The 25,732-nt window shown below is 39.2% G+C and overlaps 1 protein-coding gene across 1 annotated transcript in view; it reads right to left on the bottom strand.

Annotated features, from left to right (window-relative positions):
• The window catches only part of Dok6 (docking protein 6), a 364,718-nt gene extending 342,504 nt beyond the window's left edge, over nucleotides 1-22,214 (bottom strand). The window contains exon 1 of the mRNA XM_078029901.1: nucleotides 21,862-22,214. Coding sequence (XP_077886027.1) covers nucleotides 21,862-21,927 — 66 coding nt within the window. The 5' untranslated portion in view covers nucleotides 21,928-22,214. The remainder of the gene's footprint in view (nucleotides 1-21,861) is intronic.
• Between the last annotated feature and the right edge of the window lie 3,518 nt (nucleotides 22,215-25,732).

Raw genomic sequence — 25,732 nt, forward strand, 5'->3', positions numbered from 1 at the left:
TAGTAGATGACACAGAAGGAGATAAAGGACTTTCCCTTTCTGGTATAAAGACTTATAAGGAAGGAGTAGTAATTAAGACTGTGTTGCTTTCACTCCAACATGTTGGCACAGGAACCAAATTCCTTAATGAGTCTCCTAAAGCACAAGGAATAAAACCAAAAATCAATAAGTGGGATGGATGGCATGAAATTAAAAAGCTTCTGCACAGCAAAGGAAACAATTAGGAGCATGAAGAGAGAGCCTACAGAATGGGAGCAGATCTATGCCACCTGCTCCTCAGGACATTAGTGTACAGAATATATAAAAACTCAAAACAACAACAACAACAAAACAACTTGAAACCAGAAAGCAAATAACCCAATTAATAAATGAACAAAAAAACTTAAACACATACTTCTCAAAAGAAGAAATGTAAGTTTTCAATAGATACATGAAAAAATGTTCAACATTCCTAGAAATCAGGGAAATGTAAATCAAAACTACATTGAGAGTTCATCTCACCCCAGTCAGAACGGCAATCACCAAGAGAACAATAATAATAAATGTTAGTGAGAATGTGATGAAAAAGGCACACACGTGGCTTCCTGGCAACCCAGGCATGTGTGACACTCAGGTACCAGAAACAGAGGACGTCAGAGGAAGGCACTAGGGCTGGAAACTGATAAAGTCTGTTCAGTGAAAGGTCCAGAAGTGGGGGCTTCCTAGGTGATACTGTCTTTCCAGTGCCTGCCTCTCATTGAAGTGACATTCAGAAAAGTTTGTGAATGACAGAAGTCAGGCTAAGTCAGGAGGCCACCCTCCAGACAGCCTCAAGGTAAGATCCCATCCTTGAGGGGATCTTACACCGTTGCTTTGGCGACCTCCACGCTGGGTCCATGTCTTCACATATATCAATCAACACGCATCCTTCTTCCAGACGCATATGTCCAAGACATATTTAATCAAGTAATTGTGTGGGTTAAAATGCTGTCATGCCTTGTTACTTTGTGTTAAATATAAATCCCAGAATTTTTTTCCCCAATCAAAAGAGAAGTGATACCTGAAAGAGGTGAAATTAACTACAAAATACTCCCAATGGTAACACTCCTTCAATGTGCATGTGAAATCAGTACTTGCTTAGGAATACCAACAGGAACAGGTCAAAGGGCTTGGGGTCCACCATGTTCCAGGAGCGTGATGAGGACAGAATTGACCGAAGTTTCTCATTTCAAAGCTTTTGCTCTTCAATGCACTCTGGTACTCAGAGATTCAAGTTCTTGAGCTGAAGAGAGTTGTTTCAGAAACAAAATAATGTAGTCATTGGTAGAAGAGAGAAGTTTAAAAACTCCATCTAAGTCATGAAATCACATGACATAAAATCACCAACAGCGAGACAGGAAAAAACCTATCTCAGAATGGGTTTGCATGAAGGATTAATCCTGCAAAGGTTTTTCATGTTTAAAAACAAAGACCAATGGGAAAATTTCTTCATCTTGAGCATGTTCAAAGTGATGCATGCACACAGATTTTCAGGGCTGGTAGATTGAACGTAAAATAAAGAAAGTGACAAAGAGATCTGAGGATTCATTGGTGACATGACCTCTAAAACACTAGGAATTGAGATGCTCAGGCATTGGAACGGATCATTAAGTACATAGAAGGAAATCTGTATTTAAAAAGGAACTTCAATATTTATTGGCCATGAATAAAAACATATCGTATTCTAGTCAAGGGTGTCATCTTCAAAGATATGCCAGCCTCTGTCAGGGTGAAGGTAGGAAACATTGTCACAAAAAGTGTGTGCAGTGGTTAGCGCAGGTATTGTGGGGATTAAGACTCAGAGAGGTGGAACTCAGCTTCTGATTCAGTGTGTCATCTCAGCTGATGAGCTTCACAGTCTTCCTGGGTAATGTGAGAAAGGTATCTCACCTGTCCACTCTACAGTACTGCTGTGTCAAAGGTCAACTTTAAGCAGAAGCTTACATGAAACTGTCAGATATTAAAGAACACAGGGTATTGTTAAGGTTCTTAAGCAGAGTTCTACTTCCAAGAATCAGTTACTTGAAAATATATATATATATATATATATATATAGTCACATTATTATATATATATATATTATTTGAAATTTCACAGTAAATGTTAAAAACAAATAATTTAGTACATTAAAGAGCCAAACAGCAACTGAAGCAAATAAGATGTACATCTGAAGACAGTGTTGCAGAGCTTGTTTAAATTTGGGTAGCCTTCATATCAAAAACTGTTCCCTTGACCCATTCCTTCCAAACAGTAATGCATGTTGTGGTTTTTTTGTACATTTTGTTCTTAAGAAAACAAATTTTAGTGCTTTCACAAGAAATTTTTGACAACCGTTTTTCATTAAAGTTATAAAATGCATTTTGTGAAAAATTAAACATTGACTAACATCCGTTAGGTAAAATATGAGACATTTTCTGGTTGGTATGTTTCCAATTCCAGCCTTTGTTCAGTTCAATTGATAACGCTGAAGCTAATTACAAAGGTGGAACTGCAAAGCGTTTCTGTAAAGGCAGTGACAAGCTCACGCACACATCAATCAAAAGTGTCCGACGCTATTCTGAATGCAAACTTCACAATTTAGCAAATGCTTGTTGCCTGCCTCTTATTCTTGGCTGCACCAGAGTGGCACTGGGCCTTCGTCATCACTCTATCTGCCTGTGTATCTTAAATTTCTGTATTTTTTGGTATCTGTTCTCTTTCATTCTTAATGTATCTCACATTTAGTATATCCTTCATTGACTCCTATTTGACATCTCTTAATATATCACTCATATTTCCAACTGAAAAAATGTGCCCAATACATCTGGTACATACAAATACACAGTTTCTAACAAGAGAACGAACAATTATCACTTTCAACCCTGATTCTGAATCCTAGATAAATCACAGATAACTGATGGGATAAATGTTTTTGATGTTATTACGTTTCTTTGCAAAAGTAATTTTATTGTTTTCCCTTCACATTTTATGCCATGCGGAAACGAGCCTGTCAGCAGCAGCATAACTAAGCCATCTCAGATGCTTCCTCTGGGGTCTCCTTCACTGGGTATTCTGGCAGTTTCATTATCATTTAAAAAGGAGTTGTGACTAGGTATCACCAGGAGCATCAAGACAGCAAATCATGCTTTCTGGATGGGCAGGTGGCTAAGCGATCCATCTTTTGCCGGCGATATACAATGAAATTTCATTGGAATGGCACTGGATGTAATCTTCTTCTATTTAATGATGCTTCCTAACCTAGCCAGGATGAAGCTGAGGCACAACAGCAGAGGCAGGGGAGTGCTGCATTGCTGTTTCTTTCCGCATTCAGTGGAGTGTAGGAACCACTCAACTCCTGGTAATTAAGGTGCTCAATGGGCAAATGTCGCTGATGTAAACCTCACTGCAACGCAGAACACTAAATTGCTACTGCTACATAATTATCATTGATATCTTCCCCAATTCAGAAAGAGAGCAAGTCCCCCAAAGTTCCAGCAAATAATTGATACATATGGACTTCAGTAAGCAAAGGCTTCACCTTACTAGTATCCCTTGGTTAACTATTAATTTCTTACTAAGCTTAAGAAAAAGCTATTTCTTCACAAATCACAATAGTCAAATTATGGAATTAGCCCAGATGCTCATCAGCAGATGAATGAATTAATAATATGTGGTGTACGCACAATGGAGTTCTCCTCAGCCATTAAAAAAGAATGAAATTGTGGCATTTGCTGGTAAGTGGATGGAAATGGAGAACATCACTCGAAGTGAAATTAGCCAGACTCAGAAAACCAAGAGCCTGAAATGTTTCATCTCATACCTGAAAGCTAGACAAAGTAAGTGTAAGAAGGATCAGAGATCATAAAGATACAGAGATCAGTGGAGTCGAAGATGGAGACCCAAAGGGAAGGTGGAGGGGCGAGAAAAAGGTGGGAAATGCAAAGAACTTTTAAAAAATTACATTATGTCCATATGTAAAATACCACCAGGGATTTCATCTTTATGTACAAGTAAAAAGAACCAATTAAAATAAAAAATAAATGAGTGGAAGGAAGACCAACAGAGCAGAGGAAGGGGAACACAGGGAGGGAGGAGGAGAAAAGAAACAGGGAAGTAGGGACTGAAATCAAATCCTTACAGGTACGATTTTGCCAGGATGAAGTCAGCTACTTCAATGCTCTGTGACGCCAACAACTACGATGCTTTAATTAAAAAATGCAAAAAAGCAGAAGCTCTTTCTGGACAGGAGTTAAACAATTATCCCCATTTCATGTTGATTTGAAATACTGAAGAGTATTAAACTCAAGTCCTACCATACACATCTCTGAAAACTCACTATGAAAAGCTATAATAATTCATCAGACTTAGACAAAATTATAAAATTTACAATAAAAGAACATCTTTTTACCTTAGACAGCAAATGAAAGTAGTCCCCAAAGTGCCCAAACAAGTGCCAAAGAGTATCTAGACACATTAAAAATGAGGGCAGTTTGAAATAATATTCACAGAACCACAATCAGCATATATTCATTGATATTTGTGCCTACTGGACAATCAGGAGATGAACATAGAATAATCGGCCTGATCCTTCATAAACCTAAACAGTTCAGGAGACCCGAGACAGACTTCAGAAGGATAGCATCACAGGCCTGTAATCCAGTGACTGTGGAGGCTGAGGCAGGAGGACAGCAAGTTCCCAGATTGCCTCAGTGACACAGAAAGATCCTGAGCTATTCAGAGAGACCCTGTCTCAAGACAGAGTGTAAAACAGGCCAGGGATGAAGCCTCTGTAAGCATAGTGGCTTCAGTCTGTGCAGGAGTAGTCCTCAGTACTCTCCTGTGTGGTGGCCCCAGGTCACAAACACTTCGGGAGCTTAGAGAGAAGAAGGGGCGAGGTTGGGCGAGGTGGGCGAGACTTTCTAGACAGCAAGGTTTGAGCATTTTTGTTAAACAGGCGAAATTTGGGAACTTAGAAACAGTTTCCTAACTTGATAAAAACTGAAACCAGTGGATTCACCTGCTTTCTGTGGTATTTCTTGGGGAAACTCAGTGGTAGAGGACGGAGAGTCTTCAGATTTTGAAGGAAAACATTATCATTGCATTCAAAACAAGAGCCATTGTTTGGTCCCATTTTTACACTTACCAATTCAAGCAGTTATTGTATTCAATCATGATGGCTTTTTCACATGTCTACCCTGACCCTTAAATTTTATGCCAAACATAGATTTTTCTATGCCATTGTGGTTTGGGTTTCAGAATTATTGTACCATTAAGACTGCAATAAAGATTGTATTCACTCCTTAGGGTGCTCTTCCTTCCTCGTTCCTTCCTTCCTCCACCTTTTTTTTTCCTTTCTTAATTGAGAAAAACAAAAATTATCTAGAGATTTGTAAGCAGAAGGAAATGGAATAACTACAGCAGAGGACACTGTGAAATGTGATTAACTATGTGTGGTTAGTTGGTAATTAAGTCTATCTGAGCCACATGATAGGCTCAGGGTATGATGAGTATATTCACCAAAAATGTCCATATGAATATATAAATTCCATACCACCTCCCCTCTAAAATTCTGTAAGCCTTAATCTTTTACACATCTAGTAGCCTTGGATTTTATGCATCAGTTGCAAACATGAAGAGAATGTTTTTAACCTAACTTTTGTGACCCTCAAAATATTACTTGCATTCTAATTTTTTTTTTTTTAGATGTGGTATTGTTCGTTTTCCAAAGCCAGAGTTTGCATCATGGATACATTGACCTCTAGGTGCTGAAAAGGACAAAATGAATGTCTCCACAGATTTTTGTTGTTGTTGTTGTTGTTGTTTAACAGAAAAACTTAAAGCATCGTACAATATTTCAACAGGGTATCTATATGAACTCACCATATCAGACTCAAAAACTGTGGTCAAATAGATATTTGGAGCCTATCCTTATGACAGCAATAATCTTTAAAATGACAAGGCATGGTGGCATGCCTCATTCACAGAATGGTTGCCATGCCTAACTATGCTCTTGGTGATATGTCAAAGTTGACAGTCCTCATCAAACAAAATTCAACCTCTCTCCACCCAAGTTTCATGAGAGAAGTAAAACTTTAGAAAATGTTTGATTCATCATTTCTCTCTGTTTTCCCAAGCACGACCCAACCAATTCTACCTTTCAAGGTCATGGAGCATCATAGACTCTTTCTGATAATGTAAAATAGTATTTCACCTGTGTTAACAAAACACAACGAGGTTGGTCCTCTTACCCCCTTTTTACAATTATGCCAAGTAAAGCATAGGAGTAAAATGGCTTACACATTTCAAAACTGATGGAGTTGTGGATCAAATCACACTGAGTAATCCTGAAGATGGTAGCCTCCCAGTCTTTTCTGCACTATTCCTGCTGCAATTGTGCAGCCAACAGACTGTTTCTCATGCTTGGGAAGAGGGGCTACACTGTGAGGCCTCCTCTTATACCTTTTAACTAAACTTTTTATTTTGAGACAACTGTGGCCATATTGTGGTTGTAAGAAATAACACAGAGTGACCCTGCATAGATTATACCCAATTTTCTCCTATGGTAACTTCTTGTAAAACTATAATCAACTATCACAACCAGAATAATGATATTAACACAGTCAAGGTAAAGAAGACATACATCTCCATGAGGACCTCCTGCAACTCAAACATGAACCCTCTGCCCTCTCTCCTCCAAAGTCCAGGCTGTGGTTGATCCACTCTTCATTTCCATAATTTTGTCATTTCAAGAATGTTACACGAAGGGCATCTAGGTTTGTTCCACAATTTATCTATTGTAAATTGTGTTGCTATAAATATCGATGAAGCTGCATCACAGTAGTAGGCTGTTTTTAAGTCCTTTGGGTATATACTGAGGGGTGGGATAGCTAAGTCAAAGGGTGGTTCCATTCCAAGTTCTCTAAGGAATCTCCATACTGCTTTCCAGATTGCTCACACCAATTTGCAGTCCCACCAGCAATGTATGAGTGTACCTTTTCCCCCACATCCTCACCAATACTTATTGTTGTTTGTATTCTTAATAGCTGCCATTCTGACTGGAGTGAGATCATTTGCATTTCTCTAATTGCCAGAGATGTTGAACTCTTTTTCATATATTTGTTGATCAATTAATTGTATATCATCTTCTGAGAAGTGTTTGTTCAGTTCCTTAGCCCATTTATTAAAAGAAAATAAAATCATGGCATTTAAAGGTAATGGTTGGAGTTGGAGGATATCATGCTAAATGAAGTTAGCCAGTCCCCAAAAACCAAAGGCTGAATGTTTTCTCTGATATGAGGATGCTGATCCATAATGATGGTGTGGGTAGAGGGGAGTGTGGGAAGAATGGAGGAGGGGATATAGGGATAGGAAAGATGGTGGAATTAGATGGACATCATTACCCTAAGTACATGTATGAAGACATGAATGGTATGGCTCTACTTTGTGTACAACTGGAGAAATAAAAATTATGCTCTATATGTGTACAATGAATTGAAATGCATTCTGTTGTCATATATAACAAATTAAAATAAATAATTTTTTTTAAAAAAGAATGTTATATGAATGAAATGACAGTAAATAAACTTTTGGAGATTCTTTTTCACTCAATATAATTCTCACAAAAATGATCATTGCTACATTCATCAATAGTTGGTCATTTTTATAGCTGGGTAACATCATTTAATATGGATTAATATAAGTTTGTATAACCATTCATGGAGTGATGGACACATGGCTTGCTTTGGGTTTGGGAGTATTTCAAATAAAGCAACTGAACATTCATGGACAGGTTTGTGTGCAAACAGAAGTTTTCATTTCTCTGGAATAAATTTCCAGGCAGTGGAAGTGACAGGTCATATGATCATTATGTACTTAGGTTGAGAAAATGAAAAGTCAAGTCCAAGCCAGAGCATTAGGCAAGGGAAAGAAATAAAAGGCACCCAAATTGGAAAGGAAGAAATTAAATTATCCCAATTTGCAGATGACATGACGTTATGTATAGAAAACCCTAATACTTCATGAAGAAAGTGAGAAATGATAAAGTCAGCAAAGTTGCAATATACAAAATCATCAGAAATTGATATCATTTCTATACACAAACAATAACCTCTCAAACAAAAATTCAAGAGAACAACCTCATTTATAACATCTACAAAAAATAAAGTATTACTCAGGAATAAATTTGAATGAAATGAAAGATCTACATGCTGAAAACTAATTTTAAAATGCTAACAAATAGAATTTAAGAAGACACAAATAAATGAAAACATATTCTGGGCTCATGAATGGGAATAATTAATAGTGTTACAGTGTCACAATGATGAATAATCTTTTCAATGTTACAATAATACCACAAGGAATAATTGTTACAATAAGTGTTACAATGTTCCAATAATGAATAATTAATACTGTTACAATCCAGAGTGATCTATGGATTCACTGAATCCCTATCAAAATCCCAATGATATTTTGCCCAAAAATAGAAAAAAGTAAACTAAAATTTGTGGGGAAACAAGAAATGCTCCAAGTAATCAAAGCAGTCTTGATCAAAAGGAGCAGAGCTGGTGGCATCACACTGAGCTCAACGTGTGCTGCAGAGCTGGTGCTGCATGGAAACACACCTCTATACCAGTGGAACAGGAGGCCCACTCACAAGTCCGCTGACCTTCCACAAGGGTGCCAAGAGGACAGTGGAGAAAGAGGACTGGAGTCAGACCCTTATCTCACGCCACTTACAAAATCCACCTGAAATGAACTAAGGATTCACCATAAGACCTGGAAATGCAAAAGCCACAGAAGGAAACAGAGAGGAGCTCAAGACCCTGGTGTGGACTAGGATGTCGTTGGATATGAACCTAAAGCACAGGCCATGGAGACAAAGACTGGCACCTGAGATCACTCAAGACCAAAAAGCTGCTGGAAAGCCACGGGAGCTCTCATTGAGTGAAGGGTAGCTGCATGAGAGGAGAAAATTCTGCAGACCATGGGGTCAGGTGAAGGTCGATATCCCCCACAGAGGAGCTCAAACAGCACGAAAATAACCCAATTTAACAACGGGCAAAGGACCCAAGGAAGCATTCCTCAAAAGACAACATGCAAGTGGCCAACAAATATATGAAACATAGTCAGAGTCACTGATCCCAGAGAAAGGGGAACTAAAAGTACAATGAGCTAGACCTCACACCTTTCAGAATGTCCCATGTCAAAGAGACAAGAGATGAGGAGTGCTGGCAAGGACATGCCGGAAAGGGAACCCTGGCACACTGTTGGTGGCAATGTGAAGTAGTACAGCAGCTCTGGAAAACAGTGTGGCCCTCAGAAAGTTAAAAATAGAATTACTGTCTGATCCAGCAACCTCACTACTGGGTGAATACCAAAGGGAAGAACAGCACCATAGGGAAGAGATCTCTCTCCCATGTCCACTGCATGTCACAGTTGCCAAGATATAGAGCAAAGCTAAGTGTCCATCAATGGATCGATACATAACCAAAATGTGATATGTAGATAGATGATGGACCGACAGACACTCAGTGAAATGTTATCAGCCTTCATAAAAGAAGAAAATCTTCAAGAACATGGATGAAGCTGGAAGATATTAGAATGAGTAAAATAAAGCAGAAACAGAAAGACAAATGCTGCAGGATCTCACCCTTCTGTGGAGTGTTAAAAAGGTGAATTTCTTATGAATAGAAGAAAGGGGGTTGCCAAGGGCCAGAGAGTGAAGAAAGTGGGAGATGTTGGTCAAAAGGTACAAAGTTTCAGTTATATAGGGAAAATGAGCTACAGAGATCTCATATGCAGCATGGGGACTGTATTTAATAATCCTGACTGTGGGGTGGGGTGTGGCTCAGAGGCAGAGTCTTCACTGAGCATTCTAGAGGGCCTTTGTTTGATCTCCATCATAATAATGGTGATGACCATATACTTAAAATATGCTAACAGAATAGATCTTAAATGTCTCAACACACACACACACACACACACACACACACACACACACAAATGTTAAGTGTGAGAGGAGAGGGAACTGTTAATTAGCTTGATAGTGATGAGCATTTCACAATTTATGCATACATCCAAACATCACTTTGTTTTACCTAAGTACGTGTAGGTCTTGTCCCTTGTGATTGGATAAAGCTAAGAAAAGAGATTTTAAAAACAAAAATTTACAAATTACTTTCCAGTAGGATGTCTGTATCATTTCTAATTCCTGCCTAGAAGGTGTGACCCAGCATTTGGTGTTGTCCTTGTTCCTCACTGCAGCCTTTCCAATAGGTGTGCATGCCATGTCACCGTGCTGTCAATCTGCATCTCTCATGGTGGCTCATGATGTCAAATATCTGTGCATGTACTTATGAGCCATTTGTACATCAACTTTGCTGAAATGTCTGTTCCTGTCCTTTGATGGTTTGCTTATGAATTTTTATTTTTCTGTAAAATTTGGGGTGTTCAATGTAAGTTTCTTGCCAGAGTTAGTTTGTAAGTATTTTCTCTCCATCCATAGTATGTCTCTTCATTCTCCTAACAGGATCTTTCAAAAGGCTAAAATTTCAGTTTTAATAAGATGAATTTATCAGTTTTTCTTTTTCTGTATCTTGATTTTGATATCAGGTCTAGGATTTCTTTGCTTGGTAATAATTCCCAAAGGTTTCCTTCTGTTTGTTTGTTTGGTTGGTTGGTTTTGGAGGGTTGTTTTTCTGACAGCTCTACAGTTTTATATTTAAGTCTGTGATCTACTTTGAGTTGCAAGGTGTGAGGTTTATGTTGAAGTTCACTTGGTTTGCTGATGGGTGACCAACTGCTCCAGCCTCATCTGCTGAAAAGGTATCTCTTCATTGTATCATTTTTGTACCTTTGTCAAAAATCCATTATATGCATTTACGTGAAGTCCCTTTTAGAATGATCTTTTTCTTGATGATATGCATGTATGTTTACAACAAAGCTCCTACACATCTTCATGAGCAGAAGACTCTAATAATGTGTTTTAATGTCCAAGCTAGAAGTGAATACTGGAGACAATGAATTCTAGTGTCTATGTATCACTAGGACAAAAGTAATATCTATACTTCAAAACATTAATTACATTACTTTAAAAATTTAATTGGATCACTTCTCATAATGCTACTTTATCAGTTAAATGCATTAGTCACAAGCAATCAAGGCTTACTCTGGCTGATTTAGATAGAAAGGACTGGAAAACCAGCTTTAAAATTGACAGACAGGAATGATCCTTGAAGTCACTCAAGGGACTTTATGGGCATACTGCTTTTGATGGCAGATGAAAAAAAAAATTGTATTGCTTCTTCTTTAGCATTGATGAATGGATGCAATAGAAATGATTATTCGGCTGTCCACTGGGAAGACCCTGACACAGAACTGCCTCTTTTGTCACTGACTCCAAGTCTGTCCCGGGTCCCTATAATTGGTAAAACCTAACTAACATTCTCATGCCCCAGTGACACAGGAGATGAGTGAAGAATGTTTTTGCCATTTCATCTTCTCTAATGCAAAGCATTGGGTGCTGACCCCACAACCACAACATGTCCTATGCACCAATGATGGGACAGAAACTCAAATTCTAGGGGGAAATAGATGAGATATGAGCAACACGACCATTCAGTGTTAAGATGCTTAATTACCTGTGGAGACGTATTACAACCTATGTACCCTGGCTCACCAGGGTCTATGGCAGTTCACAGTGCTAAGCAACTTGCTTTGAAAATCATTCTAATGAGATACTTCATGTCTTCTAGAGTTACTCGGGAAGATTAAAAAAAAAATCAACAACAACAAAAAAAAGAAAAAAACATGAAAAACCACTCTCCCACGATGTGATGTGTATCTAGGTTCAAGAGCAATGATTTTAAGAAAAGAACTATTTGGGTTTATTTGCTAAAGTTGATCCTATTTTATTTCTTACTTTTTTTTTTTAACCTAGAGGCAGGTTAGACCCCCATGCACCTACTGGCAGCAGTTAAAATTAGATCTCCATTTTTCTTCAACTTCACCATCCTAGCCTCAAGTTCATTTGCTTTAAAAAAATACTCTACATCAAAATCACCATTGGAAGAGGATCTTAACAAGAAGGAAGAACTAGAAAGCCAGTTCTCCTGGCTCTGGGTGATTTTGGAGGATCAGGACCCTATACCCTCCAGCTCCACACAAGAAAATTAGAAAGCTCAGTCAGCTGAGTCGGAATTCACAGGGCAGAAGCAGCACGTATTTGGGGGGCAGCCATATTGCAGACTGAATCCTCAGCGTGGCACCAATGGAAAACATGATCCAGAGTCATGAAAAATCTACCTTATGATCATTACATTGCTTAACAGTGAATTTCTGTACTTCAAAGAAATTTTTTGTGTATCTTTTGTGTGTTCGCATGCATGGACATGCACATTCATATTAAAGCATTATAGGCTATCAGCATCTTAGTTACATGACTGATTTTTAAAATAACTAACTTTATATTCATAAATGCCAGTTCAGAAGTCTTAGCACTAACAACAGTAGTGTTAGAATAGCTTAGCATATCACAACATTTTCTATATAGGTATTTTTATATCTATATCATCCAACAATGGTTACCAACACTGGCATCACATTTAAAACACTCGGGAATGTTTTAAAAGCCTACCCAGGCTCAAATTTTCTGGACCAGTATAATAAGAAAGATCAACTAGGTTCCATAGGTGGCTTGGATGCAGGCATGGTGGAGAATTTTTTTTTTTTTTTTAGGTCACGTAGATAATTTTGCAAAGTATCAGCAACAGTATGTGTGTTAAGCTGGCTTCAGAGTTCTAAATAGTTTTATGTCTTAATGTATAAAGTAGTGTGTTTCACATTAGAGATGGCTTACACTTAACATCATAATTTGGCAGGAGACGTTCTCCTTTAGTTAACTAGACTTACATAGTTAATACTTACAGATTCCAAAGTGTGATGAATTTTGTAAAATCGTCAGTTAAATGACATAGACAACTATCTATAGCATCATCCTGAGATTCTGAAAGCACTCAGGGAAATATATTGCCATTTGCTTGTAAGTTAAACCAAAAGGCATATTTGTCAAAGCCATTAAATTTGTAAAAAGTTGCTTCTGTTTTTATCCTTGAATAGTACATGAGAAGATTTACTGGTTTACTCTCTAGTTTCCTCTTTTAAAATCATGTGTTTTCTTAAATACACCAATCACACATTTTTTGACTAACAACATTTCTATTTTTCCCAATAAGTTAGTGTAAACGTGTACCCTTCATATAATAAAAATGTCCCTTGCCTGCTATTAAGACATTTTATGAATATTTTCTTTACAAGGTGCAGGGTGAGGAGAGGCTGTCATATAGACAGCAGGTCTGAGTCTTGACATGCCTTTGCACATCTTGTTTGACATATATATAACACATTTGCATGTATGCTTATGTATATGTGGATATAGAGATGTTCACCAACACACATGGTACTCTCATGCATAACACCCATTTTTAAAGAATAGCAAGTAATCAGACAAAAGAAATTTTGAATTTACAAAGGAAAAAAGAAATATTAATAAAATGCTTATACATATAGCACATCTTGTATATAAATATATTCATATGACTAAGAGAGTAGTCTTCATACATTTTAAAAAATAATAAAAAATTTTAAATAACATCACTTGAATATGTATTCTTTAATTCCTGTCCATTAAAATCAGCAAGCAATAAAATGAATCAACCTCTCAAGTAAACATCATGATATAGTTTAGTGCTGTCTGGGGCAAAGCATTTAGGAAACACCAACAAACTATTTGCTATATGAACTGGTCACCACATACCAACTTTTGGTTTTTCAGATCTCAAATAACTCTGTACTGCTTTTTGATATATTTTTCTAATGAAAAATTATTTTTGATTAATTTAAACATAATATTTTACATAACCACCTTAAAGGATCATTTTTTCATAAGTAATGGTAATGAAAATTAGATTAAATTCTACTCAAATAACATTAAGTTGAATTTTGGAATCTGTGTTTCTTTAATGAAAGAGATTAGCTGAGTTTGGGATCAGTATCAATGAAAATGGAATTATATCAATTCAAAGTGGCTTGGACTGATGTCAGAATAGCACTTATTTATTGTGACATACTTTCACTACATAGTACTTTCAGCTGTGATCTAAGTAACTGTGAGTAAAGTAAATGATCATATTAGCTTTATGCCAAATTACCAATGAACTTTGAGGAGTACATAGGATATATTGCTACTTGTCGGGAATAAATGGCTAAGAAGTAACTGTTGCAAAGAGACCAGACACTGGACTTGAAGATAAAACCTAGCTTCCACCAACAGAAGTCCAACTGTGTCCCTAGAACTCTAGTCTATACATTTTGCTTTTTCAGCTTTTATTTTAAGTATAAATTGAGAATAAAAATTAATATACTTTGAAAAGCCTGCTGGGAGAATGGTATAGCATGTGAAAATTCTTTATAAGCTGTAAAATACATAACTGTACATAAAATGCAGCATGGTTAGGTTGTATTACAAAGTCTCACATTAAGCTTAGCCTTAAGCTTCAATATTTTTGCATTCTCACTAATTTTGGTGTTAAGCCAAACACAAACAAACCAACCCTTCCTTTTACAATGAATTAAGTAAAATAGTGGACAAAATAGCTTGCACAATTTCAAAAATGCAACCCAAACTAGTAATCTCAGACATGAAAAATAATAGCTTTCCTTCTGAAATGAATTTCTATTCTCTGCTTATACAATAATACCATTTCTTATTCCATCCAATTTGACTGATGGGTGCGATATTCTCATTGAGAACACAGTGCTATAATATAAAAATGAATTACTCGGATGGTTATTTTGCTGTGCCTTAAAGCTAAAGCTCTGTCTCATATTTGTGGACTTGGTGGACAAATTTTTGTTGGCTTCAAAAAAAATAAGAAGAAAACACTGTGAAGAAAGTGAGGCAAAAGTAACAGAATTGAAGCCAAAGAAATTGCAGTACACGCCCTTTTAATTATTTTATCTCATTTGACTGAAATGTTTTCCCCTAAAACTACCACTTCAGAAAAATGTGAAATCTAGAGGTTATCTGTAAATGGAAGGAATAACCATAATTTTTACTTAATTTCTATCGTTGATTTTTAAAAATTCTCTGTTTCTAAAATGCAGTTCATGTGAATATAAAGAATCCAAAGAAACAAATACTTAATAGTTCTACTCAACAATATCCTCATGGATTATTAAGATCCAAATAGAACAACTTACTCAAAAAATATAAATGTCATCCAAAAGACAGCACCTATGTCAAATACACAGGCTTCAGATATATGGATCTAAAATATTAGGCATTATTGTGCATTTCTGCAGAATATTTAGAGAAACTGGGAATGCAGGTTCCATAAAGATATTGGATCCTCACTAAGATTATTCTGCTCACAATTCAGTCATTTCAGTCATCTGAATGATTTCTCTAAGTAATGAATACCATCTTTACTATCTGAGACCAAAAAAAAAAATTCATCCTTAAAGTTCACCTTGGGAGCTTTTAAAATCCAGCCAAAAGTTTGGGTTTGGTTTTTATAATTAGGCTTACTTTTATTTTCTTTGTTTTTGGCTTTAGCTTTCTAAAATTTAAAGAATATCAGGTGTTCCCACACATAGGTACAGAGACTAAAAACCTAAAAATGAATCTTATTCATGTAGAAAGTAGAGTTTCTAAGCATACACAAAAAGTTAGATACACTGACATTACATACAAGATCTCTCTAAACCTTAGGAGTCTATAATATTTGAAGTATCTATACAGACATAAAATAACTAACATGTGTGCATACACTTATGAATATGTACATATATATGTATAATGGTAATAAATAAAAATGTAAATAGTGCACATAAAAATAACTTTTTCCATACATTCCAAATCCATATTTAATGAGGAGACATAAAAGAAGTATGGGCATCATGGATCCTGTGCTGCCAGCAATGTCCAGGATACACAAGGTTCTAGAAGAAGTAAAGGTTTAAATGCACCCAATGCAAATCCTGCATCTTCAATCCATAGATTGAGAATTCTAATCTGATACAATGATGCTGAAAGTTCTTTCAAGCTTTTGAACAGAGTTAATTGTAAGTAACCTGGCTGAACACAACGTGGCTCTGTGTATTATTGATGCCTTTAATCTTACTACATATTAACTGTTTCTAATTCTTGGCAAACTATAATGCATACCACATAAGATAATGTCTCTCTTCACAAAATAGATTTGAGAGATTTGAGGGAATCAAAGAAAATTTAAAATACTGTAGTGAACCAAAAAGCCTATACAAGTATACAGACATTCCTATTTCTTTTAATGAGTGAGTTTCTATGAAAGAATGAAGGTTCATAAACCTCTCATGAACTACTGCACTCTTCCACCAGTTATCATCAGAGGAAAGTTGTTTGTAAGAGGGAAGGAAAATTTGAAAGGTCTTGCAGAATGGAGATCACCATTATAAGCAAGGAATGGAGATGTTTTGTGGTGTTAATCAAGGAGAGAGAGTGGGCAAGAATTAGATAAATCCACAATATGTTATTCAAATAAATAGAAAGTGTATGAAAAAGAAAATTCTGAATAGATGTTCAGCTCCACAGGATCTGTGCTCATCAAAAATTCCAAGTGCCATCTTCCAGATTTTCCTGCTTCCCTGTAATAGCAAAGTGAATATAACTGGCCCAGTGTGCTGAGTAATGACCTAAGAGTTAATTGTAAGTAACCTGGCTGAACACAACGTGGCTCTGTAACACACACACACACACACTCACACACACACACACACACACACACACACAAATGGACACCACTAGATAAACTGTAAGTACTCCATAATCACTTGAACATCTGTTGATTATGTAAATTTAAAGACACACACCCCCTCATATCCAGAGACACTTCCTTGGCACCCCCACTACCAATACCAAGTTCTCACCTGACTTTGAGTAAGGAATAGAAAAAAATATTCTACATAAGGTACTGTTCTGCCTGTGTACAGCATACCTGTGAAGAGCCACACTGATGTATATGTTGACTAATTCTTTGCTGAAATGCTTCAGACCAGAAATACTTCAGTGTTCACATTTTTTTTTCATATTTTGGAATATTTGCATATATGCAATGAGATATCTTGGGGGTAGGAATAAAGTTTAAATTCAAACTTCATTTATTTCTTCTATGTACCTTATACACCTAGCTTGCAGGTAATTTCATACAATATTTTTTTTGTGTGTGAGCCTGCATTTTGAAGGATACTCATCACATGAGGTCAGATGGGGAGTTTCCCTCAGTGCCATTGTTAGGTAGGAGTTCAAGGTGTCAAGATGGCGGAGGAGGGTATAAGAAGGGTGCCACGAGAGGAGAAGACTGGGAGATAGTCATGCCCATTGCCACCACAACTCCCGCCACTGAGGACTTACCACCATGACCACTCCTACCCACGGGTTCCATATTTTAAAATGACCAACGGGGGTAAATCGGGTAGTACTCCAATTAGCTTTTCCATAGTAACCAATGGGAGCAACTGGGGTAAGCCCTTCAATCAGGTCTGTGCAGGAAGAGGAAGCCTCAGGCTCAGCATATAAGGCTAGTTTCCAGACATTGGCCCTTGAGCCTCGCTCTCTTGCTGGGCCCCTCTGCTCTGCCTTTGTTTCGGATACCGAAGACCTGGAACTCACTTGGACATCCTGATGACAACACCAACCTGTTGGCATTCCTGATTTGGGAGTTTCAGATCAGGGATGCTCACCTTTAGTTGTTTTTGTTGTGTTTTATTTTGTTTTTCTCACCTTGTATTTGAATAAAATTCCTTGAAAACAATGAAGTGAGGCCTGAGTCTAGAATTAATCAAAGTACAGCAGTCTGGAATTTGTTCATTGATGTTGGTGAGGATGATTGATATCACTCCATAATGCTGCAATTAGTTTTTATACATTTATAGAGTCAATAAGCAAGATATTAGGTTATTAATGGTTTTAGTGATAGATTTCTTACTTTGGCTGCAAATCAAGAACAGATTGGATATTCTGCAATACATGCCTTGCTTATTAAGTTTAACCCATCAGTAGTCAGAAGAAAACAGGCAATCAAGGCTAGGAGAAAAACAATTTTGAACACCATGATTTTTTTAAATTTTATTTTTTAAGTTTTGATTTTTTTTTCTCAGTATTGGGAATTGAACCCAGCCCCTCAGCCAAGCTCCACAAGTGCTCTATCACTAACCTACATCTAAGCCCTTACTTTATTTCGTGATATTTTATTTTGAGACAGGGTCTCACTAAATTGTTGAGGCTGGCCTTGAAATTATGATTCTCCTGCCTCAGCCTCCCAAGTAGCTGGGATTATAGGCAGGCACCAATATGTCTGGCACTTTTGTTTTGTTTGACTTTTAATTTTTATTGGTGTTTACAAGTGTCCTTTTCTTAAAACAAATAAAACTGAGTGCCATGACACCTTGTGAGTTATAATGTCAATCACGTAGCAGATGGAGGCTTAGAGAAAATACACATTCCTAAGGGCTTTGAAATTCTGCAAAAGGAATATATATATATATATATATATATATATATATATATTCATAGAAACAGTCATATAGTGAATTTTAGTGTAGAGTTTAAAGAAATGACAACAAAAGCATGTCTACTTTTGAAGTTTAATGCCTAAAATTTTATCTACAAAAAATTAATTATAATATATAACACTTTTATGAAACAATAATATAATTCAGGAAAATGATCATATTTCTCATTTTTTTTCCTAAATGAAAGAGAATTTGATTAATGAATGGAAGACACATTTAAAACCTGGCAGTCAAGATTTCCTTAAAACTACTGAATCCAAATTGTTGGCTAAGGAGCTGCAGTCAACAGGTGGAGGTAGGCTTTCCACTAAGGCACAGGGCAAAGGCCACTCAACCACTTAAACCAGGAAGCACCTTGTAAGGTCAGCCAAGACTCAGAGGGAAAAAGATGCCTTAGTCTTCTCATTCATCATTGCACTAAACACTACTGTGTGAGGACTAAAGAGTGAATTACAGCATTTCATCACAAAATGTGCTTTCACATCACAATTATCACTGATGTGATTGGCCTCCTGCTCAGGCCAAACCAAAATCTGATGTTTGAAAGCATGAGTGCTGTTCATACTAAATCAGATATTTATACATATTCAATTGCGATTATTTCTCTTTTGAAATTCAGTGTTGACCATATGTCATATAGCCTTAGTTAAACACATTTTATTTGGAAATGTGTGTGGTTTTGAGCCCACAAAATTAATAATATGAATCATTTGTAATAAAAATAATCATTAATTTTAGATAAGATTCATTGCTATGATTTGAGGTATGATGATGCATTTTTAAAGGCATACATACAGTTTTGATGGGGGTTTCACTCTTTTATGGGACCCACTTAACTCAAGCTTCCCAACCCTGAGCAGGTCAAATTTTGTCATTTGAATGAACTCTTCGGCCTACTAGAACATTCTGAAAAGTCCCTACAGTATTTTTAACAATTGATCATTTCCAAAAAAATATTCAATGTTAAAACAAAACTATTTCAACATTAAACTTTGCCGTTCACACCTCTCAAACAGAAATAGAAGACAAAAACAATCAATATATATATAGAAGAATGTTTATTATTTTCTATGATGGCTGTCCTTTACAAAGGCATAACTCTAAGGTGAGTTTAGAAAAAGACTAGGTAGTTGCTAACTTGTAACATGTGCAAACATGATTAGACAGAAATGGTGTTCCCAATCGACTTTTCAAAAGCCCTTGATGCCATAACTATGCAAAGAAAGATTCAGTGCTCTTGACTTGGGCCTTATTATTAGACTACATATTCAGTTTTCACTGTATGGAAGACTGAAAGGCTTGGGTTGGGGGAAGAATTCTATGGACTTTCAGGAGGGAAATTCTTGGGGCTATTCATCTCATTTTCATCCAGGAGGGGAATCTTGGGGCTATTCGTCTCATTTTCAAGTGCGCTGTCACTCTGTGAAGCAGGAACGCATCTCTCTGGGGGACTTCACTCATCCTTTAGATTACACCGTTTAAAGAGTCAGCCACAGTTGGAGTTTCAGAAGACCCAGGGAGGTGGTGGTAAATAAGCTCCCCTTTGGAAAGCAAAGGGCGACAAAGGTCGGGATAAGAAGGCTCCGTGCCTCCTTTCTTAGCTGACAGCTGTGCAGGTGACAGATTGGAGCACCGCGTCCCAAATGCGAGAAGCAATCAGCCTCATGGACAATCGCAGATTTTCACGGGGTTCTTTCTTATCGCCCTGGAGAAGAATGAAGTGCAATCTTCTAACCAATAAAAGTCCTTGAGACCTGGCTTCGGGGGCTATGATGGGGCATACATGGCTCTAGGTTAGGGAAGGGGGGCTTTGTTTTCACCCAGTCCTGTTTTCCTAGCTCTTAACTCACCTTGTCGTTCCACCCAGCTACTGAAGTTCGAGGAGGACGGGTCTCTAATGTCCTTAGGGTACAGTCTGCGCAGGGGCGGTACTAGAGGCAATCTGCCTATCCCATCCTGCTCCCTACACCTGCCTCCACCAACTCCCCACAGAGGGATTCTGGATCGTATTCTCCCCCTTTCCCGGACACTGCGGAGCACCTTCGTTCAACTATCTAAAGGTGCCTTTCTTTTCCTTTTTTACGCGAAGATTAACGAAGTTCTCCCCTCTGTCTCTTCTCTTCTCCAAGTAGAAGTGTTCATCCACTCCGCAGCAAACACGGGGAATATTCTAGCTCCAGGCCACTTTGCCCCAGGATTACGGAGCTTCTCAGAACTGGAACTTTGAGACCAGTGAGGCTGAGAGACATCCAGAGAAATCAGGAAACTGGTTCTTTTTCTTCCAGATCGAGTTTCCCTTCCGGACCTGCCCGCCCTGGTGGGTCCCTGTGGCCACTTCAGGTCGCGCGCTCCCCCCGGGTACCCCATCGCTCCTCCGCCCCTTGCGTCCGCCCAGTCCAGGCAGTCCTTCACCCAGGAGCCTGCCTCTCCTATCCTGCCCCCTTCTGTCTACATCCCAGGTCATCTACAATAACCAGCGTGTCCCTTTTTACCTCCTTCCCTGGTCGCTAGATAAGTTTGGCACCCCTGAGGTCTACACTTCCTCTCCCAAGTCGGGCAAAACGCCTCTGAAGAAGAAAGTAGGAGAAGGTCTCGGTAAACTTTGCTCCGCGGACTTTCCAGTGTCGGTGGGCGAAAGGGTGCACACACACCTGCCTGCTCACCGGCGCAGGTACACCTGCCCGGGAGCACACACGGAAAGAGGCAGATTGCCAGGGGGCAGTTGTTAAGGGCACATGAAATCCGCTTGCTACAGCCGATCGGTTCTCAGGGCGCTGACGGTGCATCACAAGAGAATTTCGAAACGGGCTTGGAAAGCGGGCACCAGAAAATGGTGATTCTTAACACACGCAGATACACTCGGGCGTCTGCACACCGAGCAGTTCTACGGAAAGGCGCACACTTTTTGAGAGCAGCTCCTTGTGTGGGCAGCACCGTGTATAAATCTCCTCCGGGGAGGCTTCATCTTCGGAACTGGAGATCCCCTTGGTCCACTGGACTTCTCAGTATGGTCGAAATCAGCCCTGCTCACTTGAGGATAGACACCCAGGAGCTTCCGGAGCCCCGGTCTGCAGACTCCCCCAGGCAGGTGCGGGTCCCCAGCCCGGTCAAGCAACAAGCGGACAGTCCGCGGGAGGGCCGGGTCCCTCTTTGCCCCGGTCCCCGCGCCTGTCACCTCTCCCCGCCCCCACTCCCCAAGCAGCCAGCGGGGCCAAACGAACGCCAGGGAAGGAGAAAACCGAGCGAGCGACTCACCCCCAGCTTCCTGCTGCGGATTTTCACGTAGCCCTGCTTGACGATGTCGTTAAAGTTGGAGGCCATGGCCAGCGCGTTCGGGCTTGTCCGCCGGGCGAGCCGCTTCCCGGAGTCGAGAGCCGCCGTCCGCCGCCGGGTCCGCGCAGGTCTCGCATCCAGCCAGCCGCCGCCAGCCGCCGCGCCGCCGCCCGGTGCTCCCCGAGCTCCCGCCGGCGGGGACGCGGGGTCGCAGGCAGGGCCGCCGCGATCGGAGGACGGGGCCCGGCGCCTCGAGCAGCGCCAGCCCTCCGCGTTCGGGTCCTCACCTCCGCCCCCCGCCGCGAGCCGAGCACCGCGGCCCGCGCCGCCGCCAGCTGCGGGCGCCCCCTCCGCGCCGCCCCCGGCAGCACCCACGGGCTGGCGCCTCACTCGGCGGCGCACAGCTGGCCGGAGCGCACCACCGCGGCTCCCCGGCGCGGGGGGAGGGGGAGGGACGGCGGGGCGGGCCGATTCGCCTGCCCGGCTCCCTCCCCCTGGCCCGCGGGGTGGCTGGGCTCGAAGATGCTCGCAAGACGCGCTCCATCACTCCGGGTCGGGCGGGGAGCGGCACCCGCCACCCCGCGCCCCCGCCACCGCGCCCGCCGCTCCCTGTGCCCGCCACGCGCTCCCGGGTGCGGGATGCCTAAGGACAGGTCTCCTCCTTCCCGGGCTCTCATCTCCCCTCCCAAGCTGGACACCGGGGACCCGGCGGTGGGGAGACTCGCCACGCGGGAGGCCGACGGAGCGAGACAATGTTTATTTCAGGGGTGGTGTTTACAGTGCATTGTGACTCCCGGGCACACGCGGCCGTTCCAGGTCTTTGCCCCGTTAGGAAGTGTAAATCGACGCCAAACCCTTCCCGGTGCACACAAAGAGACCAATCCTGCGCATGTGTCTAATCCTCCTGCCGCTGAAGAGACTGAAGCCGTCAGGCGAGGCAGCCGGCGCCGACTTCCTCCGCTCCAGAAGCAAGACCGACCCAGGGGGCTTGATTTATGCACGCGTTTTGGTTCTCCCGGCTCTCCATCTACTCGGGAAACGGAGAGCCTCGCCCTGATCAGCGGCTGCCCTGAGATGTTTGATTTTTGTAAAATCAAAGGAATGAAGAACTTCTCCCCTTCGCCCTACGTGTGGGAACAGATATTTAAAAGTAGATTTTTAATGCATTGGAAAGATTTTAATTTTTTAAAAAAATGGTATCGTTTTCTAAGATTCAAGGGGAAAGAGAGTATTGAATGTTGAATGCTGTCAATACATGGACTACTTTGAGCACTCAGTGGCTCAGGTTTTCCTAACTAGAAAATAAAAGCCTAAATATTGAAGATGTTATTATGACTTCTTTATTTATAAAATACTTTATATTTAATGAATGTTCAGAAGATTATAATAAACAGTTTATTTCTGTTTATTACCTCGAGCAGAGCTTTCTAGGTTCTCATTTAAAATGTCTTAGCCCTATTTGGAATACAATCAGAATAAGAGAAGAAACTGAATTTGATTGAGAAAATAAATAAATAAATAAAAGCTTGGAGGACAAGTTAGCACGTCCTTCGCCCCAAACAAATGTGCATCCCAAGGATGATTTTTGTCCCATCCTTAGCAAAAGTCTCCATCTAGAGCCCAGTGGAAATCCTGAATTTCAACATGCCCTATTCCAGTCATTCATTCATGTACCAAGTTGTTCTCCCTTCCCCCGCCCCTCTCCCTTTCTCTCTCTTTTCTGTTTTGGACTGCCCACCATGCAAACTACCAGATGCTTTGGCAGAGATTTAAAACAACATGGCAGAGTTCATTGGATTTTTCACTCAGGAATGAGCTCTCAATTTCTTTCTGGCTTTTGAGAAAGTTTTCAAAGCCCCCTATTTACTCCACGTGCTGCCTCCTCTAAAGGCCTGAGACATGTGTCTATTCAACTTGTGTACAGGACTGCTTTCTAAAATATAAATACAACATTTCATTCAGTCCTTTGCAACTATAAATGTTTAATGGAGCATTGTCGCCATTTACTAGAGAGGGAAACTGAGGCATTGGAGTCTTCTACTACACAGCCAAAATTTTGAGATTGAATTTGGAACTGTTGCAATTTTCATGATCACTCACTTCCATTTTCATTTGTATGATAATCTGGGTCCACAGAAGTTAGGGATTACTTTTTGTCTAAGCAATTGTTTTAGGCTTATGTAATGATCAGGTATGATAGGCAACTGTGACTTTTAAGGATTATGTAATGATTGTACCTGCATTTTTATATTTATGAAGACCACTAATATGTTTAAATAACTTAAATAGTCTCCTATATTTGCTTTTCATTTTAAAATTTCTGATAGAACAATTTGTGTGTGCTATTTGTTTGCAGGTTGAAAATACTGTTATTTGTCATTAAGTTTTCCCAACTATGAATTGAGTTCATTGTATCCTAATGGAATTATTTAATATACTCATATAAGTCCCACATTTCCTATTAACTACCAATGTGACTTAGAAATTTGATTATATTCTTCTTTTTTTCCTCCAAAAATAATCCATAAGAAATATTTATATTTCTTTGAATCACATTGCAGGTAACCACATGTCTAGCTGTCCACTTGACTAAAGTGTCAAAATACTGCCACCCTGAATTCTAAAATGCTGTCTGTCATTATAGAATTGTAAAATATATAAAGTATAAATTTCATCTAAAATTATAAAAGATATTATAAAATTCTCCATCAATTTTGTACTAATTGCTTCTGCTGCCACAGATGATTATTGGTTACATGTACTATTTCATTTAGAATTGAAAATTTATGGCCTTCTAATTTTATTTTATTCCCAGATTTATGAATTCTAATTCCTTTACTAAAAACAAAACTAAACAAACAAATAAATTAAGAATAACTTTCTGTTTTATACTAGAAGATTTTCCTGTAGTTCAATAACTCATGGTCATTCTTTTCTATATTTGGACTGAAGGAGCTGCTTCACTTGACATTCTTGTGCTTTTAACAGATGCTCAAGAACATTACCAGGTTTATTGTTGACAAGAAATATTCCAGTTTCATCTTAGACACTTCCAACTCCAGACCTAGAATTCATTACTTCTCTTGAACCCTTGGTTCCAAAAATGGGGAATGGGGAATGAATTTCAGTTTCCATAAACTAGTTGCATGGAGTATATGTATGGTGTGTGTGTGTGTGTGTGTGTGTGTGTGTGTGAGAGAGAGAGAGAGAGAGAGAGAGAGAGAGAGAGAGAGAGAGAGAGAATGTGTTTCCTAGTGTTTCTAAACTTTTCTGCTAAAAAGTAAGGGAGTTCTTTTACTATAGAAATATTTCCAAAGGAAAAAATGTTCTCAATTTTGAAAGATATTTCTGATTGAAATTAATGTTGGGAGAGTCAATATTAAGTATTTCATCTATTTTTCTAGTTTTATGTGAAATATTTACAAACTTTCAAAGTTGAGTCTATCAAACAAGTACATTGACCTGTGATTCCTTCCTCTCTGTTTTTCCTCTCTCTTTGTGGGAAACCATTTCATTAGTTTATTCAACTATTATTATAAAAGGAGTTATATATGCAGAAACATGCCAGACAAAAAAATCCAGAATGAGGAGAGGCACTTGGAATCCCAATACTGTCCTGGCAATACTAAAGCAGGCTGAGAGAATTGGCGAGCTGCAAAAATATGCTAACTTTAATGAAAAAGTAGAGATAACTTAGAGGAGGAACCAACAGTCTATAGGGCAGAGCAAATAATTATGGGCAATTATACTCTGACCTTGACAGCTAATCCACATTTTCAATATTTCTTCATCTGGATTTCAGAATCATTTTGGACCAGTAACTCTGTTGTTTCCATTTTCACCGATTTTGAAT

Source organism: Ictidomys tridecemlineatus, chromosome 13 (genome assembly GCF_052094955.1).
Source record: "Ictidomys tridecemlineatus isolate mIctTri1 chromosome 13, mIctTri1.hap1, whole genome shotgun sequence".
NCBI lineage: Eukaryota > Metazoa > Chordata > Mammalia > Rodentia > Sciuridae > Ictidomys > Ictidomys tridecemlineatus.